The 20,639-nt window shown below is 40.0% G+C and overlaps 1 protein-coding gene across 5 annotated transcripts in view; it reads right to left on the reverse strand.

Moving 5' to 3' along the window:
* Positions 1-5,713: 5,713 nt before the first annotated feature.
* Positions 5,714-20,639, reverse strand: part of SCML2 (Scm polycomb group protein like 2) — a 150,269-nt gene continuing 135,343 nt past the window's right edge. For all 5 annotated transcript variants that reach the window (XM_043537923.1, XM_037901144.2, XM_043537927.1 and 2 more), the window contains 4 exons: positions 18,450-18,563; positions 12,456-12,737; positions 11,529-11,692; positions 5,714-8,076 (listed from right to left, as the gene is read on the reverse strand). In XM_043537923.1, the coding sequence (XP_043393858.1) occupies positions 7,951-8,076; positions 11,529-11,692; positions 12,456-12,737; positions 18,450-18,563 (686 nt within the window). In that variant the 3' untranslated portion in view covers positions 5,714-7,950. The remainder of the gene's footprint in view (positions 8,077-11,528; positions 11,693-12,455; positions 12,738-18,449; positions 18,564-20,639) is intronic.

Below are 20,639 nucleotides of genomic sequence, written 5' to 3' on the forward strand. Positions count from 1 at the left end.
AGGCTGTGGCTGCACCGCCCAGCCTGCTGGAGCAGCTCCGGCCGGGCCAGAGACATCCTCCCCTGGCCTGCCCCAGCTAAGCTGGGAAGGAATGGGATGGGGAGAGTGTGGAGGTCCTGGGCTAGGGTGGGGTCATGTGTTGGGGGGTGGTCACAGGGGTTACTCCCCTGACCCTCTCCTTCTCCCCTCATAAAATTTCCCCACCAGTTGCTGTCCAGACCCATCAGGGTAAGCTGCTGGCAGGCTGGGATACTTTATTTACTTAGGTTTACCTCCTTGCCTGTGGACACTTGAGGTAAATAAACTGTCTCAGCCCGCCAGAGGTTTATCCTGATGGCCCGGGAGCCAAAGTTTGCCGACCCCTGCTTATGATCAAGTATATATGGTATGTTCCCTTCACTAAGAACTATGAAAACTGGAAGGGATGACCTTGGACATTTATCTTAAGGAGTCTTTGAACTTTTTTAACTTTGTTTTTTCAGCAGTGAGCAGGACGAGCCTATATCTTCGTTATTGTTTAATACTTTAAACACAGTCAAAATGTTGATACCTGGTTTAGTTTATTAGGACAGGTCCACCTATGCTGCAGTTATGGCTGTGCTGCAGTATTTTATTCTAAAACTACATAGGTGGTAGGACAATCAGGCTTACAGAGAAAATGAAAAATAAAATACCTCTTCCACAACATCAACCTTTGTCTTTTTAATATAATGAACTTTAATCCCTTGCCAGATTAATGAAAATGGACAGACAGAACCTAACATTTATTTAGACATGAACAGATGTACAGAGAGTCCTTCCAGATACGGTAGTTTATCATATGCATGGTTACAAGCCAAGCAATTCTTTGCATACTTAAGGCTTTCATGGAATGCAAAGATCCAGTGATTTATTCTGAAGAGTGTTTTTACTTTTTCCCAATACCATTACCTTTCCAGTTGGTTGCCAGCATCATGTTTAACAATTACTTTCTCCAGTGGCCTTAGAAAAATAAGATACTGATTCTAGCATTCCCATTTCTTAGTACAGTTGTCCTTTTATAAGTTTCCTAAAAATATTTTAGATAGGATGTGGACATGACAACCAAGCAGATTTGAGGTGAGTTTGCAATAGTATAAGGCAAGCCCGTGCAAATTCAGAAGCAAAGAATAATAGTGGCTCCTAGACTATGGGCCATGAAGCACTTGCTGGATGCCCCAAGAGAGCTGGGGGGGGGGGGGGTTTGGGGGTAGGAGGAAGATGACACATGGTGCTGTCTCTGCTCTTTGTTTCTGGCAGTTAAGTTGTAGTACCCCCACAAAACACCCACAAAGCTACTGTCAAATCCCTCCTCAAAACTGTTCTCTGCCATGAAGCCTAAAAAACCTTAATAAAGTTTAGGCTGTTGGTCAGCATGGTAGGCAGTAGTCAGGTCACAGCACTGTCTCGTTATTTACTTGTATTCACCTGTCTATGTTCACCTATTGGTCTCCTGACTTCCACTTCAAGTGGAAGCCCCTTGGGGAAGGGCCCATCTTTTTGTTCTGTGTTTGTACAGTGTGTAGCACAAGGTCCTGGTCTGGATCGAGGGCCCCTAAATGTTACAGTAATACAAATAAGAAGTTAAAACTAAGGCTGTCAATTAATCGCAAAAAGAAAAGGAGTACTTGTGGCACCTTAGAGACTAACCAATTTATTTGAGCATAAGCTTTCGTGAGCTGCAGCTCACTTCATCCGATGCATACTGTGGAAAGTGTAGAAGATCTTTTTATACACCCAAAGCATGAAAAAATACCTCCCCCCACCCCACTCTCCTGCTGGTAATAGCTTATCTAAAGTGATCACTCTCCTTACAATGTGTATGATAATCAAGTTGGGCCATTTCCAGCACAAATCCAGGTTTTCTCCCCCCCCCCACAAACCCACTCTCGGAGAGTGATTGGCTGAACAAGAAGTAGGACTGAGTGGACTTGCAGCCTCTAAAATTTTACATTGTTTAATTTTTGAATGCAGGGTTTGTTTTTTTTACATAATTCTACATTTGTAAGTTCAACTTTCATGATAAAGAGATTGCACTACTGTACTTGTATTAGGTGAATTGAAAAATACTATTTCTTTTGTTTTTTACAATGCAAATATTTATAATAAAAATAAATATAAAGTGAGCACTGTACACTTTGTATTCTGTGCTGTAATTGAAATCAATATATTTGAAAATGTAGAAAACATCCAAAAATATTTAAAGAAATGGTATTCTATTACTGTTTAACAGTGTGATTAATCGCGATTAATTTTTTTAAATCACTTGGCAGCCCTAGTTAAAACTACATTGAATGCTTTCCTTAAATTACTTCTCCATGTACAAAGTGTCCGTAGTTAGCACAGGGATGTTATTTGATTATGTAAAGAGAGTTAGGTGGGCTATGCGAAAGAGAAAAACTATTCGGATGCAATCCACCCTATGAAACCATTTAAGAACCCCTGCTTAATACATTCAACCAAGTCATTCCACCCCCAAAAGAAAGAACACACAAATAATCCCCTGCCAAATGGGCCAAAATCCTTAGGTTCTTACTCAAGCCTCCATCATACCTTTGCAGGAATAACACAGATAAAATAATTCCAGTAATCCTGTGTAAGATTAGGTATCACATTAAGGAGCCTTCAAGCATGAATTTTGAACGTCCCATGCACCAATCTCAGCTCCAGCAAGATTAGCATGGCTTCCAGGGAGCTTTTGTTTATAAATAATTGGGGGGGGGGGGGGGGAGCAGTGTTTTTTAATGCCACGAGCATTCAAGGTGAGATATTCCTGAGCAAATATCTCCTTCTCCCATGAGTAAATAATGAAGTGCCCTTATTAAAAACAACCCTCCTCCCCCCAGTATTCATCCAAATCAGAGTTTATAGAATGTGCTGCTAGTTTTGGTCTATTCCAGCAAAGTACTGTAATAGTTTACAGCTATTTGTAATGAATGTGTTGCAGTTGTAACCAGGTTTCAGAGTAACAGCCGTGTTAGTCTGTATTCGCAAAAAAGAAAAGGAGGACTTGTGGCACCTTAGAGACTAACCAAATGTATTTGAGCATAAGCTTTCGTGAGCTACAGCTCACTTCATTGGATGCATACTGTGGAAAGTGTAGAAGATCTTTTTATATACACACAAAGCATGAAAAAATACCTCCTCCCACCCCACTCTCCTGCTGGTAATAGCTTATCTAAAGTGATCACTCTCCTTACAATGTGTATGATAATCAAGTTGGGCCATTTCCAGCACAAATCCAGGTTTTCTCACCCCCCCCACCCCCCACACAAACCCACTCTCCTGCTGGTAATAGCTTATCTAAAGTGACCACTCTCCTTACAATGTGTATGATAATCAAGGTGGGCCATTTCCAGCACAAATCCAGGGTTTTACAAGAACATCGGGGGGGGGGGGGGAACAAGGGGAAATAGGTTACCTTGCATAATGACTTAGCCACTCCCAGTCTCTATTCAAGCCTAAGTTAATTGTATCAAATTTACAAATGAATTCCAATTCAACAGTTTCTCGCTGGAGTCTGGATTTGAAGTTTTTTTGTTCTAATATAGCAACTTTCATGTCTGTAATCGCGTGACCAGAGAGATTGTTCTCCGACTGGTTTATGAATGTTATAATTCTTGACATCTGATTTGTGTCCATTTATTCTTTTACGTAGAGACTGTCCAGTTTGACCAATGTACATGGCAGAGGGGCATTGCTGGCACATGATGCCACATATCACATTGGTGGATGTGCAGGTGAACGAGCCTCTGATAATGTGGCTGATGTTATTAGGCCCTGTGATGGTGTCCCTTAAATAGATATGTGGGCACAGTTGGCAACGGGCTTTGTTGCAAGGATAGGTTCCTGGGATAGTGGTTCTGCTGTGTGGTATGTGGTTGCTGGTGAGTATTTGCTTCAGGTTGGGGGGCTGTCTGTAGGCAAGGACTGGCCTGTCTCCCAAGATTTGTGAGAGTGTTGGGTCATCCTTCAGGATAGGTTGTAGATCCTTAATAATGCGTTGGAGGGGTTTTAGCTGGGGGCTGAAGGTGACGGCTAGTGGCGTTCTGTTATTTTCTTTGTTAGACCTACTACACCTACTCTAGGACAGCTTATGCTCAAATAAATTGGTTAGTCTCTAAGGTGCCACAAGTACTCCTTTTCTAGTTGTAACCAGGTCAATCACAATTGATGAGCCTTGTCTTAGATAACTCCTTAGTTTCTAGTATCAGGGGGTAGCCGTGTTAGTCTGTATCCACAAAAACAACAAGGAGTCTTTAACGTACCACTAGACTCCTTGTTGTTTTTCCTTAGTTTCTGTTACACCACATCACTATTCTGCTATGAGAGTTACAAGACTAGTTAGAGACACTATTGTAAAAAAATAAATAAATAAAAATCAATCCCTAAACTTAATGTCAAGGGGTTAATTTTTAATTTTAGGTTAAATAAATTTTTACCTAGTCCTATATAAAACTTATATTGCTGCCTTATAACAGCAAGAGGAACTAGAAAAGAAAGTATAGAAACAATCAGCTGCAAAACCATGCTAGCAGCAGAGAACACATTTCATGTATACGCTACCTTTTTGCATGTAATCAATATATTTTGAGAGACTGAATTCAAACCACCTCTTGATTATTTTAACTGGATCCCAACTTCTGCAGTTTTCCTCTCCATGTTTTGCTTTGAAGTTACTATTCGCTTGATTAAGTTACTTCTAAATTGCAAGCTGATTGTTCAGTGCTGGCATCAGAACAATAGACTTCTGTGTAACAGCATTACTGTGTAACAGTAATGAAATCTGAAGTACATTAATTTGTAATTGAGGTCTATGTTAGTTGATATTAAAACATTTGACTTAAATACTTCGGTCTTTGCTTAGACACAGGACACAAGTATTGGGCAGTGTGTACTGGAAGAACAATGAGCCAGATTCAGAAGTGATGAACACCCACAATTTAAATAGAAGCCCTTGGGAGCAGTGGTGATCAAACTGAGCCCCACCAGAATACATACCAAATGCAACCCTTTTGAATTTAATAGATCCCTGTGGAAACCACAGCCACAACCAAATCCATGTTCAGTCACTTGAAACTCAAAGGGTAGAATCTGGTTTAATTTATGTATGCAGTCTGTCTGTATGTTTTTTAACTGCATTTTAAAGCATGACCCAGATTCTGGTATATATTTATAAATAACATGAAACAAGTATAAATCCAAAGGATTCTTATAAAATGCACTTGGTGTACCAGTTATGAACCACATTTTATCAAGGTAGCCATTAAACTGAAAGGAAAACAGTCTACTCTACACATCTCACCATTCAAGATTTTGGAAAGAAAAAAAAATAGTGACTGATCATACAAGAGGTTCGTAGAGGTCTCCTGTCCTTTTCAAATTAATGGATATTTGTGTGGAAATTTTGTGAATCATACGAGCAGCGAGATACTGTATACACTACAGCTATAGAGTGTCACAAATATTTCAAAAACACAGATCCATCTAAGTTCATATATTAATTGCTTTTGATAAGCAGATGTTGCAAGGTTATATTCCTGTAATAAAAAAAAAAAACTTTACATCAGAAGTTTACATGAACTGCCAAGTTCTGCAAAATGCTGGATAATATAGCAAACTATGATGTCTGCACAAATGTTAGTTGAAGTAGGAGTACATATACAATGTCAAACAAAATGGACAATTACAACACTGAACAAATTTTTTTTAATTATTTTAGATAAGAACATCCAGTTGAAAATAAACAATTAAAAATATATTCTGTTACACTGCTTGGATCTCATGCTATAATACAATGTAAAAAACTCTAGTACTATGACATTCTAGCATTTCATGTGCATGTATGGGCACACAAACTTTGTACAAATATTTATACCACAGCCATGGAGTGTATGAAAAAGAGGCTAAAACCTCATTGTTCTATATGGATGTTGTAGAAAACAGACAACATAAACATCTTAATTTATACCAACTATTTGGACAATGCAATAATATAGTTTTAGACCAAATTACTTCCAATGCAATTTTATGAGAGAGTGTTATTACTCATTCATGTTAAAAATTCAGCATAATGCTTAATATATTGATGAAGTGTGGCATAAGCAATATATAACAAATATACTAGATATTTCTCCATCATTGTTTTGCCCTTTTCTAGATATAAAGCAGGCATGTGTGTACTGTCCATCTAAACACACATGTGCACAAAGGATATGTAAAGTAACCCAAACCACATAACCCTTAGTGTTAAATGTTTTGTGATAGCAGAGCAAAACAATCCTCAAAGACAAATGAACTTCTAAATTAAAATTGTGCTGTAGTTCTTTAAATGACTACTTGGAAAGCTGAGAACTACAAAATATGATTTTGCAGTATTTCTGCTAAAACCTGAGGAATATTAAGCTAGCAATAAGCAAGGCATTTTCAAACAAGAAATTTGTAAAAATACACATTTTTTACTAGAAGCTTTCATATATAAAAAGACAATAAGAAATATAATAAAACCTATCCTTTTAGGACTATATCTTCCCTAGTAAATAGTTCTTTATTCTCACTTGCACTATTACATACAATACATTCGATTTCCTACACAGAAAATGTACATTCTTGTCCCTGATGTATATTTTATTGGCAGTGATAGCAAGCTTTTTATTATCAACACTCATTTCTGTAGCTTATAAAAACAGCACCAAGTTTTATGCAAAACAAGAGTATTAGTATGAGAACCACTTCTTCATGACAAGTGAAATATTTAATTTAAAGAAGTCAAAAAACAAGAAACATCAGAACCAAAATGCATATTTCCAGAAACCATACCAGAATAAACGGCTCAGAGCTAAGTAATAAGTAACCGGGAGTTTTGCATAGTACAGGGCACTCTCCTGTTTGAATCCACCCATCCATTGATTGTTCCTTACCCTCCAGGAATGGAAAGCAAAGTGGACAAGTGCTAATGAATACAGAAGTACACAAAAAATTTACTGGTAAAAAAATTGAATTGTACAGTTTCTCATTATCTCTGTCACAGTGCAAAGTATATTTTAAACACATTTTTAAAAAACTGAATACATATGTACAGTATATATGTATGTACCACACTCGCACACACATATATATACACATAAGCATGAATACAAATATCCATGCCAAGTTCAGCAAAAGGACGGAATGTTTAAAATGTGGGTCTTCTGTTCCACAGAAATCTGGAAGTCCATTCACCCCAGAACAGTTGGCTGTTTAAAATGGCCAAGAAAATGCCCCCTCCATGAAACAGAAATATTGCCTGCATAAATTGACAACATACTGTACATTTGTTCTCATAATTCACCAGAGAACTGATAACCACACTTTATAAAAGCTTATATTTGTATTAAAAACACACAGATCAAACAATTCATATGGCTATTCCCTTTATGGAAATCTGGATAGCATAATTCAGATGAATATTACTTTTCTGGAGCACCAGACAAAGAGTATTCACTAAAGAGATGAAGTCTACTGCTGCTTCTTTAAAATTTTCTTACAATGTAAAGTTTTACAGCCACCCCTGTAAAAGTGAACACCTGATGCAGATTTTTTCCTTTGGGATTAAGCTGTTTTGGTTCTGAATGTGAATGTGTCAGCTGAAGTCTGTAGCAGAGAATGGATTTCTCGGCACTCTGTGTGAAGTTAGTACTCATGAAAGCATTGCTTTTTAAAAAACACACAACACCAATTGGCTTTCTGTGTGACGTTTCTAAAACAGTTGTTAGAATACCAGAATGTAACAGTCCTTTTCACTTGGTAGTAAATATTTTATCACATTTTGAGAGGAAACTTTTGCAAACTGAAGACTGTTTATGATGACAAAATATTCTTAAATAAAGAACATGCCTGTGAACCTGAGAGTTAAGTCTGATATGAATACGTACATTACATTGTCTCCACTGGCTAGTACTTTCCTTGTTTAAGTCTCTCAATATGGTAGCATAGCTTTAATGCTGGCCCCAGCTTCAGTCCCATATATTTCATTATCATATCGCTCCTTAGTAACAGTAGTGCCTTTCCATCAATTTCCTACAGAAGGAATAAATACAACATACAACGGCTTTAACAGGTTACATGGTAAAATCAAAAAGTACATTGTATTAGTTTATACCATAGTAAAACTTAATGTAGAGTATATAAAACAGTAATTTACTATAATTTAATACCTCTGATGGCTAATAAAACCAAACTGATTTTTATTTAGACATTTAAGTGTTTTCTAAGGCACTTTTTGGTAGATATTTGAGATAATACACAAGTCAATAATAAAAGGCATTGGACAAAACCAGATACTGTAACCAAAATAAAGGTAACTCGGCCAAGAGAAAAATCCAGAAAGGAAGAGCTGCTAAAGAAGGGAGGCCTCTCTAGTCAAAGATGAAATGACCCAAACACTGAGGCCTTGCACTGAACCTTGAAAACAGCCATAGGGAGACTCTGGCATGCATGCATGCATATACACACACACACACACACGTGAAGGGAGTTACACATCATCTAGATCTGTGACACAAGACAGATCTGTGTCTAGCCTAAACCAGATGGAATGTTAGGATCAAAAGCAAGGACAATTGAACAGATTTTCTCTGCCTTGAAAAGAAGCTGTTGCAGTTGGACAGGCCTAAGTTATTAAAAAAAGTATTGGCAATTCAGCGAATATTTCCCTGAAATAGCATAATGAAACCACTCTTTTTTTAAAACAGAATAGGCTGAAAAATACTATGAAATTTGGTCCCTATTCCAAAAATGTCCAGAAAAACCAAGAAGGGGAGGTGGTTTGCGTTTTTTACATCTATCGATCTATATCAATCTATCTATATTTCAGTATCTTGAAGTTTCCTTTGGACCTAGCTTACTCCAAACTTAAAAGAATTTTTATTATGAACTGGTGCAGAGTGAATGAGAAATTTTACACGAAATTTTAAATTTTGCCCAAGTGTAAAGGAATACACAAGGCAGTAGAGACTCTGGCTCGTTGGGTTCACAATTAAAAAAAGCCAGACACTCCTTGGTGGGGACACTGCCATTCTGAGATGACAGCAGTTCTCTGTTAGGAAGCCCATCACGTAACCACACAGTGAAAGGAAAACAGGTGAATGAAAGGAGTATACAGGACATGCACAGTTAGAGCTACTAATTTTTGACCCTCCTAAATATATTATCTAGCTAGTTCTAGTGAAGATTTGCACAGTCTTGGCTAGATTAGACCAAGTAAATGCTTTTCATTATTGTTTTTAACCTTTCTTCTCTCTCCTAATAAAACTGTGTTGTCTAAATGCAACGAAGCTTTGCACTTGACTGTTAATATTAAGGAGCAGCTATCTTGGGATATCAGAAAAATTCTATCCTGGGGAGGAAGCATATGTGGTGTCTAAGTGGCCCACAGTTGTCCAAAGTCATGAATGAAGATCCCTCTGAAAGAGGAGGTTATTGGGAGGTTCTTCAAGGTGTATGGTCCCTATCTGTATTCCACTATTACACACGCGCACCATGCTCTTGGAGCTGGAGAATTTGAAAGTAGCGTCCCTGGGTCTGTGCATGGGCCCCGGCTCATCTCCAACTGAGATGAGGCAGACTCACCGCCTCTCCAGTTCCTTCTCAATTACCACGAATCAGATAAGATTCAAAGCAGAGGGGCAGGAGGGCAAGAAGTGGAATACAGACAGGGACCTTAAATCTCGAAGATTTTCCAGTTGCAGGTAAATAACCCCCTCTTCTTCAAGTGATGGCCCTTATTGTATTCCACTATGGGTGACTGACAAGCAGTACCTAAGAAGGAGGAGGGTGCAAGGGTGTAGATAGCAGGGCTGAGCGGAGTACTGCCATCCCAAAGGAGGCATCAACAGAAGTGTCCTGCACCAGGGAATAATGTCTTGCAGATGTGTGAATGGAGCTCCATGTGGCTGCTTTACAGGTGTCCAAGAGGGCTGCCACCTGAAGAGATGCCATAGTTGTTGATTGTGTTCTGGCGCAATGAGCTCTTACTCCATTGGGGGAAGAGGGTGGGGCGTGGGTGGAGATTTTATAACGGATGGAGTAGAATGCAGCCAGAGACCCATTTGGAGAGTCTCTGGGTGGAGATGGTGTGCCCTCTGACTCTTTCTGCTATAGCAGAGGTCCCCAAACGGTGGAGCGCACCCCCCTATAGGGGCATGGAGGAACATTCAGGGGGACACAGCTGAGGCCTGGGTCAGCCCTGATGGGGGGTGGGGAAGGAGCACAACCCAGCCCTGCTCCTGGCCCTGGCCCCACACCCTGGCTGCTGGCCTTGGCCCCTGGCCGAGTCTCTGCTCCCAGCCCCGCCCCCACCGCCGGCCTCGCCCCCTTACCCCTGTCCACGCCCCCTGCTCCCAGAGCCGCGGACAGAAGGTAAAACATTTGGGGACCACTCTGCTATAGTGACAGACAGCCTCAGGGATTTCCTGTGTGGTTTTGTTCTCTGTAGGCAGAAAGCCAAGGCCTCCGAACATTGAGGAAGTGGAGTCTTCGTTCCTCTGAAGAAGAGGTTTTGGAAAGAACACAGGTAAGTGAATGGACTGGTTAAGGTGAATTTCTAAAACTACCTTAGGGGTGAATTTGGGGGGGGGGGTAGATGTAAAGAAAGCATATCCATATGGAATACGTTGTATGGAGGCTCTGCCATCATCCCTCCAAATTTGCCAACCCTCTTGCTGAGGTGATGGCTACAAGAAAAACGACCTTCATGCAACAGAGTGACATGGAGCAAGTCGTTAAAGGCTCAAGTAAGGCCTTGTGAGTACTGAGAAAACAAGGTTCAGGTCCCACTGGGGCTGTAAGCTTGGCGTTTCCAGAATCTATTGGTCAGTGGATCTTTGAAAACCAAATAGCCCTGAGAAGGTGCATGGGATGTGCTGGTAAGTGGCCAAGCAAGGCGCTAATGGACAAACCTTATGTCTTCAAAGATAGGATAGAGTCCAAGATGAGAGGAATAGCCATAGTCTTTGGGAGAACACTCTTTGTTGTGCCCAAGAAGAGAAGTGCTTCCATTTAGCTAGGTAACATTTTCTAGTAGAGTCCTTTTTACTATTGGAGAGGATGTCTTGTATAGCTGTGGAGCATAAACATTCTAATGATGACGCCCATCCAAATATCATGCCCTGAGGTCGAGCAGACACAGATCAGGGTGCTTGATCCTGCCGTTCTACTGGGTCAAGAGCTCAGGGAAGGTGGGATAACATGCATAGGAGATTGGGAAAACAGAACTGCCCAGGCCAGAAGGCCAAGATTACACATTACTGAGTTGTGGAGTTCCCACTCCTGGTCGACTGTAAAATGTCTGCTGAGGAAATCTGCGAGCACATTTTGCTTCCCCAGAAGGTAGGCTGCCAACAGAGTGATCTGATTGCTGATGCACCACCTTTCGCTTCAAATTCAATAATAGCAGGGAAACTCTCAAAAACTTCCTCCACAGATTAGTAACGTGCTCAAGTCTAGCAGAATAGAAACAGAAAATATCATACGTGTCTCCTGAAGAGTTCTGCATGGGGTGCTAATGCCTGAGGATCAGCTTCTTTCACAAATTGCATTACTTCATCTATTGACCAGGTAGAAGGATCCTTATTTGGTACTCGTGAGGGTTCCCTTTTTAGTGCACTGAGATCAGGACCTGTTGTAGAACTTGCAGCTTAAATGTAAAACATTGGCAAAGGGAGAAATGTCATAAGTGTCAATGTAGTAAAAACACATCCTTGCAGACTCAAACGAAAGGAAAAATAAGACATTGTTAGTGTCCCGTATTAGTAGCAGTCCTCTCTCTTCTACCAGTGTATCAACCTGGCTAAGATCACTCAAATTCTTTTACAATTTATTAAAATGAAAAATATTTGATTTTCCTTCTAAAGAGTCACCGAGATGTTCTATTTGGGTCACAGCATGAATCTGTGTTCAGATGACTTCTACAACTGCAGATACACACAACGGTATAAGTGTTAGCACTATGTACCATCAGGGAGGGAGAAGTTTGAGACATTTGGTTCCTAGCTCCCAAGACACCAACAGCTGGGAATGCTGTGCAGGAAGGGAAGGGAACCCCTCACTGCAAATTTCAGTGATCCTTTGGCCAACTTGGCAGCAGTACTTGAGAAGCTGGAGAATGAGCTGTAACCAGCACTGCCCAGCCAGGCAGGCTGCAGAGTCTTTGATAACTAGCAGAGTAAAAAATCGTATGCATGATTTCTCTGCCTTGTACAGTATTAGAGTTAAAAGCTTAAATTCTGTATTTTGAAATCACGTTAGATGGTCTGACATGTTTGCCTAAGTCTGACTTCTTATGTGAAGTCTTGGATGTCAAAGCACTTTGCTTCATAATTCATAACCCACTGACTTTGCATACTGCTAAAAAGTAGTTAGCAATGCACACATTTTAAAAGGTTAAGTGTATGCCATACCTTCAATCCTCCTCTGCATTCGATTCCTATTGACTTCATAGTAACTGCTGTTCCCAGCAGAGCTTGATGACAGCCTGTGTAGGACTGGGGCTGAGTTTGAAGCAGCAGTCACTGGCTGAAGGGAATTTCTATAATATGCTGCATTCCCTGAGGTACGATATTCAGTGGAATTTCGGCAGGTTGGGCTTGCAGGATTTACTGAATTGAGAGCAGAATCCATAGAGTCCTCAGAAAATCGGTGTTCTTTGGCAGTGCCATGTTCTTCAGTTGGCAGTGTCTCTGCTACATAATATGAGTAACACAAATACCGATCTATTCAACATGTTAGATTTTTGTAACCTTGTTATTTAATTCTATGCTACTTATTTTTAACACTAACTACAACTTTTAAGCCTGTCAACAAGCTCCCCATAAAGCAAGCACCAAATACAACTAGCACCATTCTCCTTCTCTTATTTAAGTAAAAGTAGTCAGTAGGAAGTTCCTAAAATACATTTAAAGTTACAGCTGTTAAAAAACCTGATTATTATAGAGTTTGATGAGAGCTTGAAGGTCACTTTGGATCATACAAAACATATGAAATTTTCAATACTTCATTTCACTGTCATTTCATTCTATATAAAACAAAACTATATTATTAACAAAGGGGAAGAGTTGATTCTCTAAGAATTATCTGAAGGTAGTATCAATACATTTGCAGTTATAGGCATAGATATAATCACCAAGGAAGCATATCCACAGTTTAAACACTTTTTCTAAAGCGCAGCCATTAAGCCTGTGTTATGTTTATCCTGTAAGAGATTTTTAGTAGGAATAAAAGATAAACCCGCTGTGTAATATTTAATTTGCCTAGTCTAAGCAATACAGAGAACCATCAACTTCTAATTAGAAACAAGTGTGCAACTGTGTATCTATAGATCATACTATCTTCAGATACAGTGGCCCTCTTTATGAAGTCAACAGATTGCAAACCGTTGCCACAATTATTTCCTGTATTGAGGAAAATCCTGGTATTTCAGATACTGATGTGCTAATTATTAAGAAATACTGACCACTGTACTTCACTTACACGCAGGCAACTCTTCTCTGGATATGAAAATATAAATGAAACCAATTAAATACATTCTGGCTTAAGAAATAGGTAACAACCCTTTGATAAAATTTGAAAAAGGAAGTGTTTATCAGCTAATCTCTAGTCTTTAAAATATATTCTCAAACTCCACTTCGATGCTTCCTAGGACTGAATGCAGAGCGTAGACATCTGCTTCAGAGTCAGCTAACGGTTGTTGCTATACAGCAACATAACAAAGTCCTTCCACCTGCCTATAGGGCTTGAGTGTTTGGTCTGTTTCAGTTTTTTTTTAAAAATCACTGACTGTTGAAGACTAATAATATAGTCTGATTAAAGTATGGCCCAGATTGGTCAATATGCTATTTGAGAAAAAAGAAATTAGTTGGCAAGAAATTGTTCTATTTTTTAGCAATAAATTTCTCTCTGCTCACATTAGACAAATCTAGCACTGAGAAAGAAAAAAGAAAGGGAGTAATGATGGATTTGGAGAAAGACTGATAACTGCTGTGAAATACGCTTCTAAAATGCATACTCTTTACTCTTCTAGCAATTGTAGCTTTTATTTATTTCCTGCTTCACACAAACATCTGGAATTAAAAAGATGGTAAAAGAACCGTTTTTCTGAAAACTTGTGATGTTTTCACATTTGGCTTTAGAGGTCTACCATATGCCAGATGCTCTCTTTGTCAAAACTTGGCTTAGAGGTATTCTTGAGATCTGGAAGCACTTGGTTTATTTTAGCAGTGATTATTTTAACATAATCCTGAAGGAAAATAAGAAATAAGAAATTCTCTCTATGGTTTAAGCAATTAATTAATAAATCCTTCTTGCTGACGTAACCCAATTGCAAAATGAAGAAAGAAGGGTTTCAAGGGCTGTGTATTTGGTTACTTCTACTTAGAACACCACCTTTCTGTGACAAACATCGAGTAAAACTGATTCAGGCCTTGAAAGCTTAGACTTTCCAGAACTGGCCTAGAAGGAAAACTATTACTGTGCAAGAGCTTAAAAAGTCTGCTCGACATGCATCTATATCAAAAGGTGAAAACATCCTCCTCTTGGCTACTGAGGCCTGCATATAATTTAAAAAAAAAAAAAAAAAAAAAAAAAAAAAAAAAAAAATCAGAGGACTTGAAAAAAACAGGAGAAGCTAGAAAATGAGAACATTGCTGGAAATTTCAGTATGGGAAGTAAAAAAAAAACACGGAGGAATCATAAATGAATATATAAATGCTGAATAGAAGAGTTTGAGAATCAACTGCAGATATAAATCTCAGGATTTTTGGTTTCTAGAATAAATTAACTGGAGGGGATACACTGCAATAGGGATTAATGTCTGGAACCCTTTGGTTTAACCAGCATACAATTTCTAGTGCCTTAGAAAGGGTCCATTTTATTGCAAGGAAGCAGAGGACCCCGTTAGGAAAAAAATAATTTTTTTTTTTTTTTACTCGACACACTAAGGAAGCAGAAAGATTGTCAGGGTGCATAATGTTACACGAGACTCATATTTTACTTATCCAGATTATGCAGCCTTATCTCTGAAGTCAGAGACCTTGGAGATAATGGTGGTGTCTGAGACGAAGACTTCTTTAAGACATCTTCATGAAATTCTGAGACAGAAGATTTTTTTTCTTTTCAAGATATTAGGGATTTGAAAATCTCCTGAAATAGGCCTTGGATTCACATATGAAAGGTAGGAAAGTTCACAGAAGTCAGAATTTAAGGCCTGAAGTGCCACCAGATCATCTAGTCTGACGTCCTATGTACCACAGGCCACCAACACCACCCAGCACCCGCACACTAAACCCAACAACCAAAATTAGTCCAAAGTATTACAGCCTACAGGAAACTAAACTATTATGTGCCAGAGGGAAAGGCAGGAGGTGCACCAACGGCCCTGCAATGGCAAGGAATGGATTAAGAGAGAGATACCCAGGTGATCCCGGCTTGCTGACAGGAAGGCAACCCCTTGCCCCCAGATCATTGCCAGTCTGACCTGGGGGAAATTAATTCCTGACCCCAAATATGGCAATCAGTTAGACTCTGAGTATGTGGGCAAGAGTTAGCCAGCCCAGCACCTCTGAGAGAGAGAGAAAGAATGCTCCGTACCATCCTAGCGCACCAGCCCACCCCATCCAGAGTCCCACCTCAAGCCATGGCCACCTCTGATGCTTCTGAGGAAGGAGACAAAACAATCCAGAGTACACTGGGGCAAAAAAAATCTCTTCCTGACCCCTGCAGGTGACCATCTAATACACGGAAGCATGAGATTATAGGGATATAAAACATAAACTGGTAATAGCCTGTGGGGACACCTGAAAACATTTGTATAACCGGGCATTCAGATAAACAGAAGTGTTATTTTGAGCTGGATTCCTGCTGCAGGCTGGAAGGCAGTAAAGGTCTGGGTACAGCTGGGAAGCGAGGGGGCTGAAGAGCCATGCAGGGGTACTGTTTTGCCCAACTGGGTGCTGTTGTTGCCCTTCCTAGATTATCTTTAATCTTTTCCCCATGCTCACTCCATAGCAACCTAACCTCATCCATCCTTATTCACTTCTAATTTATATAACTAAAAAACCTCTGGTTATTTATTTTAATTTTCTGAGCAAGAGCTAATTAAGCTAGATCTAGCAATTTTCACTTTATTCCTACATTTTTAACCTCCAAGAGATAGCTGTCTATGCTAATCAATCCCCTTTTTCATTCCTTGCAGGCTCTCTGCTTATTCCTAATAACCTTTTTGGGATGGTTTCTCATCCAGTTGGTCTGGAGGCTTTCCGTACAAGATTTTTCCCCTTGCTTGGGATGCAAACTGAGTACAGTTTTTGTATATTTGTTTAAAGAAATTCCAAGCCTCCACTACTTTTAGATTCTTGAACTCACCAGTACAGTTTATATTGTTAACTAAATTTCCTTATTTCTCCAAATCTGCCTTTTTGAAATAAGCCATATTTGATGACCTGGCTTTGATTATTTCTCCATTTAATTTAAACTGAATCAACTCATGATCACTCAATCCCAGGGTGATATAACCAGCTCAGAATAATCCTTTTTAAATCAAGATCCCCTTGTTCAACCAGCAGGCTGTCACTTTTCAGTGAATCTGGGATGCTGTAATGGCCCCACTTTAAGGAGACCTTGTCTAACCAGCAGTCATTTGGTCTGAGATCTTAGTCAATTTTGGTATTTGATAGAATGGCCAAGAAGACTTTAACTGATATTTTGAATATCTGAAATAAACTATGGAGAGAAGCCACAGACATGAGGTTTTCTTAAGTCTTGTTGGAAGTTCTACTTCCGAATCCTTGGTGTTTGGAGCAGGCTATTGACAAACAAGGAAAGAGTCCTTATGGTTGAGCACAACAGAGGCCTATGTCTTAGCCTGAAGATCCTTCACAAGAATTTGAAACATCTTTTAGATCCTCTGGGAATTGGGAGCAAAAGTCAAAGGTTCTTCTTAATACAGGATTAGAGTGATGTATTTGGCTACACTAGTTAGCCACTTAGGTTGCTGCTTTTTTCCATTATCCTCCATGGCTGCAAAGAGGAAACTGTCATCTAGCAGAACAGATAGCAGAAATATCCCTGAGCAGATTAGAAAGAAAAAGTGTTGCTAAAAGAAGATCCTTTCCAACAGATATTCTTGGTCTTTCTTGCTAACCAGCCCATGAGTGAGAGATCTGAAATTACCTCCAAGTTTTCAGTAGACGACGCTGCCCTAAAAGGCTGAGTGGGAGACATACAATGCTGGAGAATATTTTGCCTCTTCAAACACATAAAAACCTTATTGAAAACTTATCAAAATGTTTGAAGACAACACAAATTCTGACCCGTAAATATGGCAACATTTATTTTCCCTACAGATTTTTTTTTTGGAAATCCAGGAAACCATACTGTATAATAAATGAACTACTGGTTCTTAAAACTTCCTTGTACTATGTAGTTATTAGACCTATATATTGAATAGGGATAGGAAAGTGATCAAGCCTATTTTGAGTGCACAAGATTCCTTACTGGATACTGCAGCTAACTGGCCTATATTTGAATAATACATTTTGGTTTGCTCCAGTTTGAGCAACCGTATTTTAGTACAGCTTAGGGTACTAAGCCATGTGTTATATTTATTCATGGACATACCCAGACTCCTCTAAGTCCACAGATTTATTGTATGTATAAAATAGTATCTCCTTTTTAAATCAACTCTAACTTTGCTACCAATTTCTGTGTCCCCTGCTTCTGTTATTAGACTAGATGAAAAGGAATGACTGATCTGTCTTAAATAAGCCTAGCATTTATCCTCATCTCCTCTTGCTTTCTAAATATAGTATAATGGCTCCAGCTGCAGAGGAGCAGAGATCTCACTGAAGCTAGTGGGAGCTGCAGGAGCTCAGAACCTCTCAAAAGTCAGGTCACAAATCTCTAATTGACTCTCATAATCAACCCTTGCAAATTTCCTGCCATCCTCACTGTCCTTTTCTGAACTCAAGTTAGGCTACCAACAGAGAGTGCAATACTCTAGCGGTGCAGAGAGTATGTGTATTTTACACAGTTGTTATAGTAGCTTATTTTCTATCCCATTATAATGGGATGTAGCAGCCTACTGGCTTTTTAGTAAGCTGTTGCACATTAAACAGACAGCTTCATTCATCAACGGTCTGCGGTGAATCTTTAAACCCTTTCCCAAAAAAGGGCTAGTTGTGTTAGAGGCCAAAGCTCCCTTTAGTTCTCCCAATGTGCAATATTTGTGCCCATTCACCAATAATTACTTATACGCTCCCCTCCCCCACTGTGACTATGCATTCTGTCAACAGCTGATGGCTAAGGCTAGACAAAATTAATTGTACTTGTTTCTCTTTTATTTGAAATACTCTGAACACAAATAACCCTCCCACAAACTGCAACAAATACACTTAAGTTACCTTCAGATGGGTGAGCGTCAGGTCTGGGGAGTTTAGGAGAGAGAGGGGCAGTGTAGGGCGGAGAATCCTGAGAATATCGTTTAGTACTTCTGTTTTCTGATATTTCCTCTTTTGCTGTCAATAGAAAAGTTACAGTCTTTCATTTCAGAACTAATAAAATTGTTGGGGGAAAGAGGAAAGAGACAAAAGTGAGGTGAATGTGTGCTGTATTCACTTACTAGATTTTAATTCGCTCCCCATATTGTGTGTCTTGTAATGGCTGTAACAAAACTCAGACAGTGCTACCTTATACCATTCTTAAACATTACCCACAAGTCTTCAGTGATATCATCTTTCACTATTAGCTTAACCTTATCAGGCAGGCTCAGTTATCACCCCACAAACTTTCAGGGCTAAAATATAGTTGGGTTAGACAGTTATACCCAAGTTGCCTTGAGCTGACTTCACCCTGAAGAGAGTTCAAAACAGCACTTCTCGCTTGACAGACAAGATAAGAGAAGCTTAATGGCATATCACATCTATTTTTCCTCCTTATTAACCAAATCTACAAAAAATCTACAGCCAAATTACAGCTTGTTTTAACTAGCAGCTCCATAGGAGGAAAAAAACACTACTGACTTCCAAAGGAGCACACAGGAACACTGCAGCTTCTATACAGCCATCCACGTTTCTCCCCTAATAAGAATCTTTTGAGACTACAGCCATGTCAAATATTTGCCGTTATGAGCTAGTGGATTGAGCACTGGACTGTGAGACTCAGGAGACTTGGGTTCTATTCCCAACTCTGCCGCTGACCTGCTGGGTGACCTGGGGTAAGTCACTTCTCCCATCTGTAAAATGGAGATAAAACGTTACTGACCTCCTTTGTAAAGTGCTTTGAGATCCACTGTTGTTATTATATATCACAAATATTTCTAGCAGAAGTATAGCTGCCATCTAACTAAAAATCAAGAGCTACAGGAATAGGGTAAAAACAGTTACTAACTTTTCTGTAACTGTTGTTCTTTGAGATGTGTTGCTCATGTCCATTCCAAGTTAGGCGTGCATGCATCGCATGCACTGTTGCCAGAGATTCTTCCCTCAGTGGTATCTGTCAGGCTGGTTCTAGCACCCTCTGGGGTTGCACGCTCATGCACCGGTATAAGGAGTCTGGCCAGCCCCACATCCTCACAGTTCCTTTTTGCCAGCTAACTCTGACAGAGGGGCAAGAGGGTGGGTTGTGGAATGGACATGAGCTACACGTATTGAAGAAAAACAGTTATGGAAAGGTTAGTAACTGTTTTTTCTTCTTCTTCGAGTGCTTGCTTGCTTGCTTCGAGTGCTTGTTTATTCCATGTTAAATGAATCTCAAGCAGTACCCAAGGAAGTGGGGTCAGAGTTCACAGACATGTGGCTCACAACACTGCTCTATCAAACTTGGTATCATGTCTAGTCTGCAGGGTGATGGCACAGTGGGAGGAGAAGGTATGTAGATGACCAGGTCGCTGCTCTGCAGATGTCTTGGACTGGGACCCGGGCCAGAAACACTGCTGATGAAGCCTGAACTCTCGTCAAATGGGATGTCAAGATGGCAGGAGGTGGGATGCTGGCCTGCTCATAGCACTTACAAATGCAAAAAATGATCCAGGATGAAATTCTCAGAGGAAACCGGTAGGTCATCCTGCCTGCTACTGCCACAAAGATCTGCGTGGATTTATGGAATGGCTTCTTCCTCTCAATGTAGAGGGCCAGGGCACACCTGTGTGTGATGCTTCTCCTCCAAATTCTTGTGCAGTTTTTGGAAGAAAACTGGCAGGAAAAAATCTGATTACCATGAAACTGTGAGACCACCTTTGGGAGGAATGCTGTGAGGGGGCATATTTGAAGCTGGTCCTTAAAGAACATAGTACACAGGCATTCTGACACAAGGACTCAGATTTCTGAGACCCTCCTGGCCGAGGTAATCACTACCAGGAAGGTGACCTTTCAGGAGATACATAAGAGGGCACAATGCTAGCGGCTCAATGGGAGGGATTGTGAGTCTTGACAGGACCAGGTTTAGGTCCCACGAGGGAATGGGTTTGCGAGTTTGAGGGTAAAGTCTCTCTTATCCCTTGTGGGAGAAGACCAACTTTCTGTCCATCAGAGGGTGGAAGCCTGAGATTGCTGCTAGATGCACCTTGATCGATGAAATGGCTAGGCCCTATTGTT

The sequence above is a fragment of the Chelonia mydas genome, chromosome 1 (genome assembly GCF_015237465.2).
Source record: "Chelonia mydas isolate rCheMyd1 chromosome 1, rCheMyd1.pri.v2, whole genome shotgun sequence".
Lineage (NCBI taxonomy): Eukaryota > Metazoa > Chordata > Testudines > Cheloniidae > Chelonia > Chelonia mydas.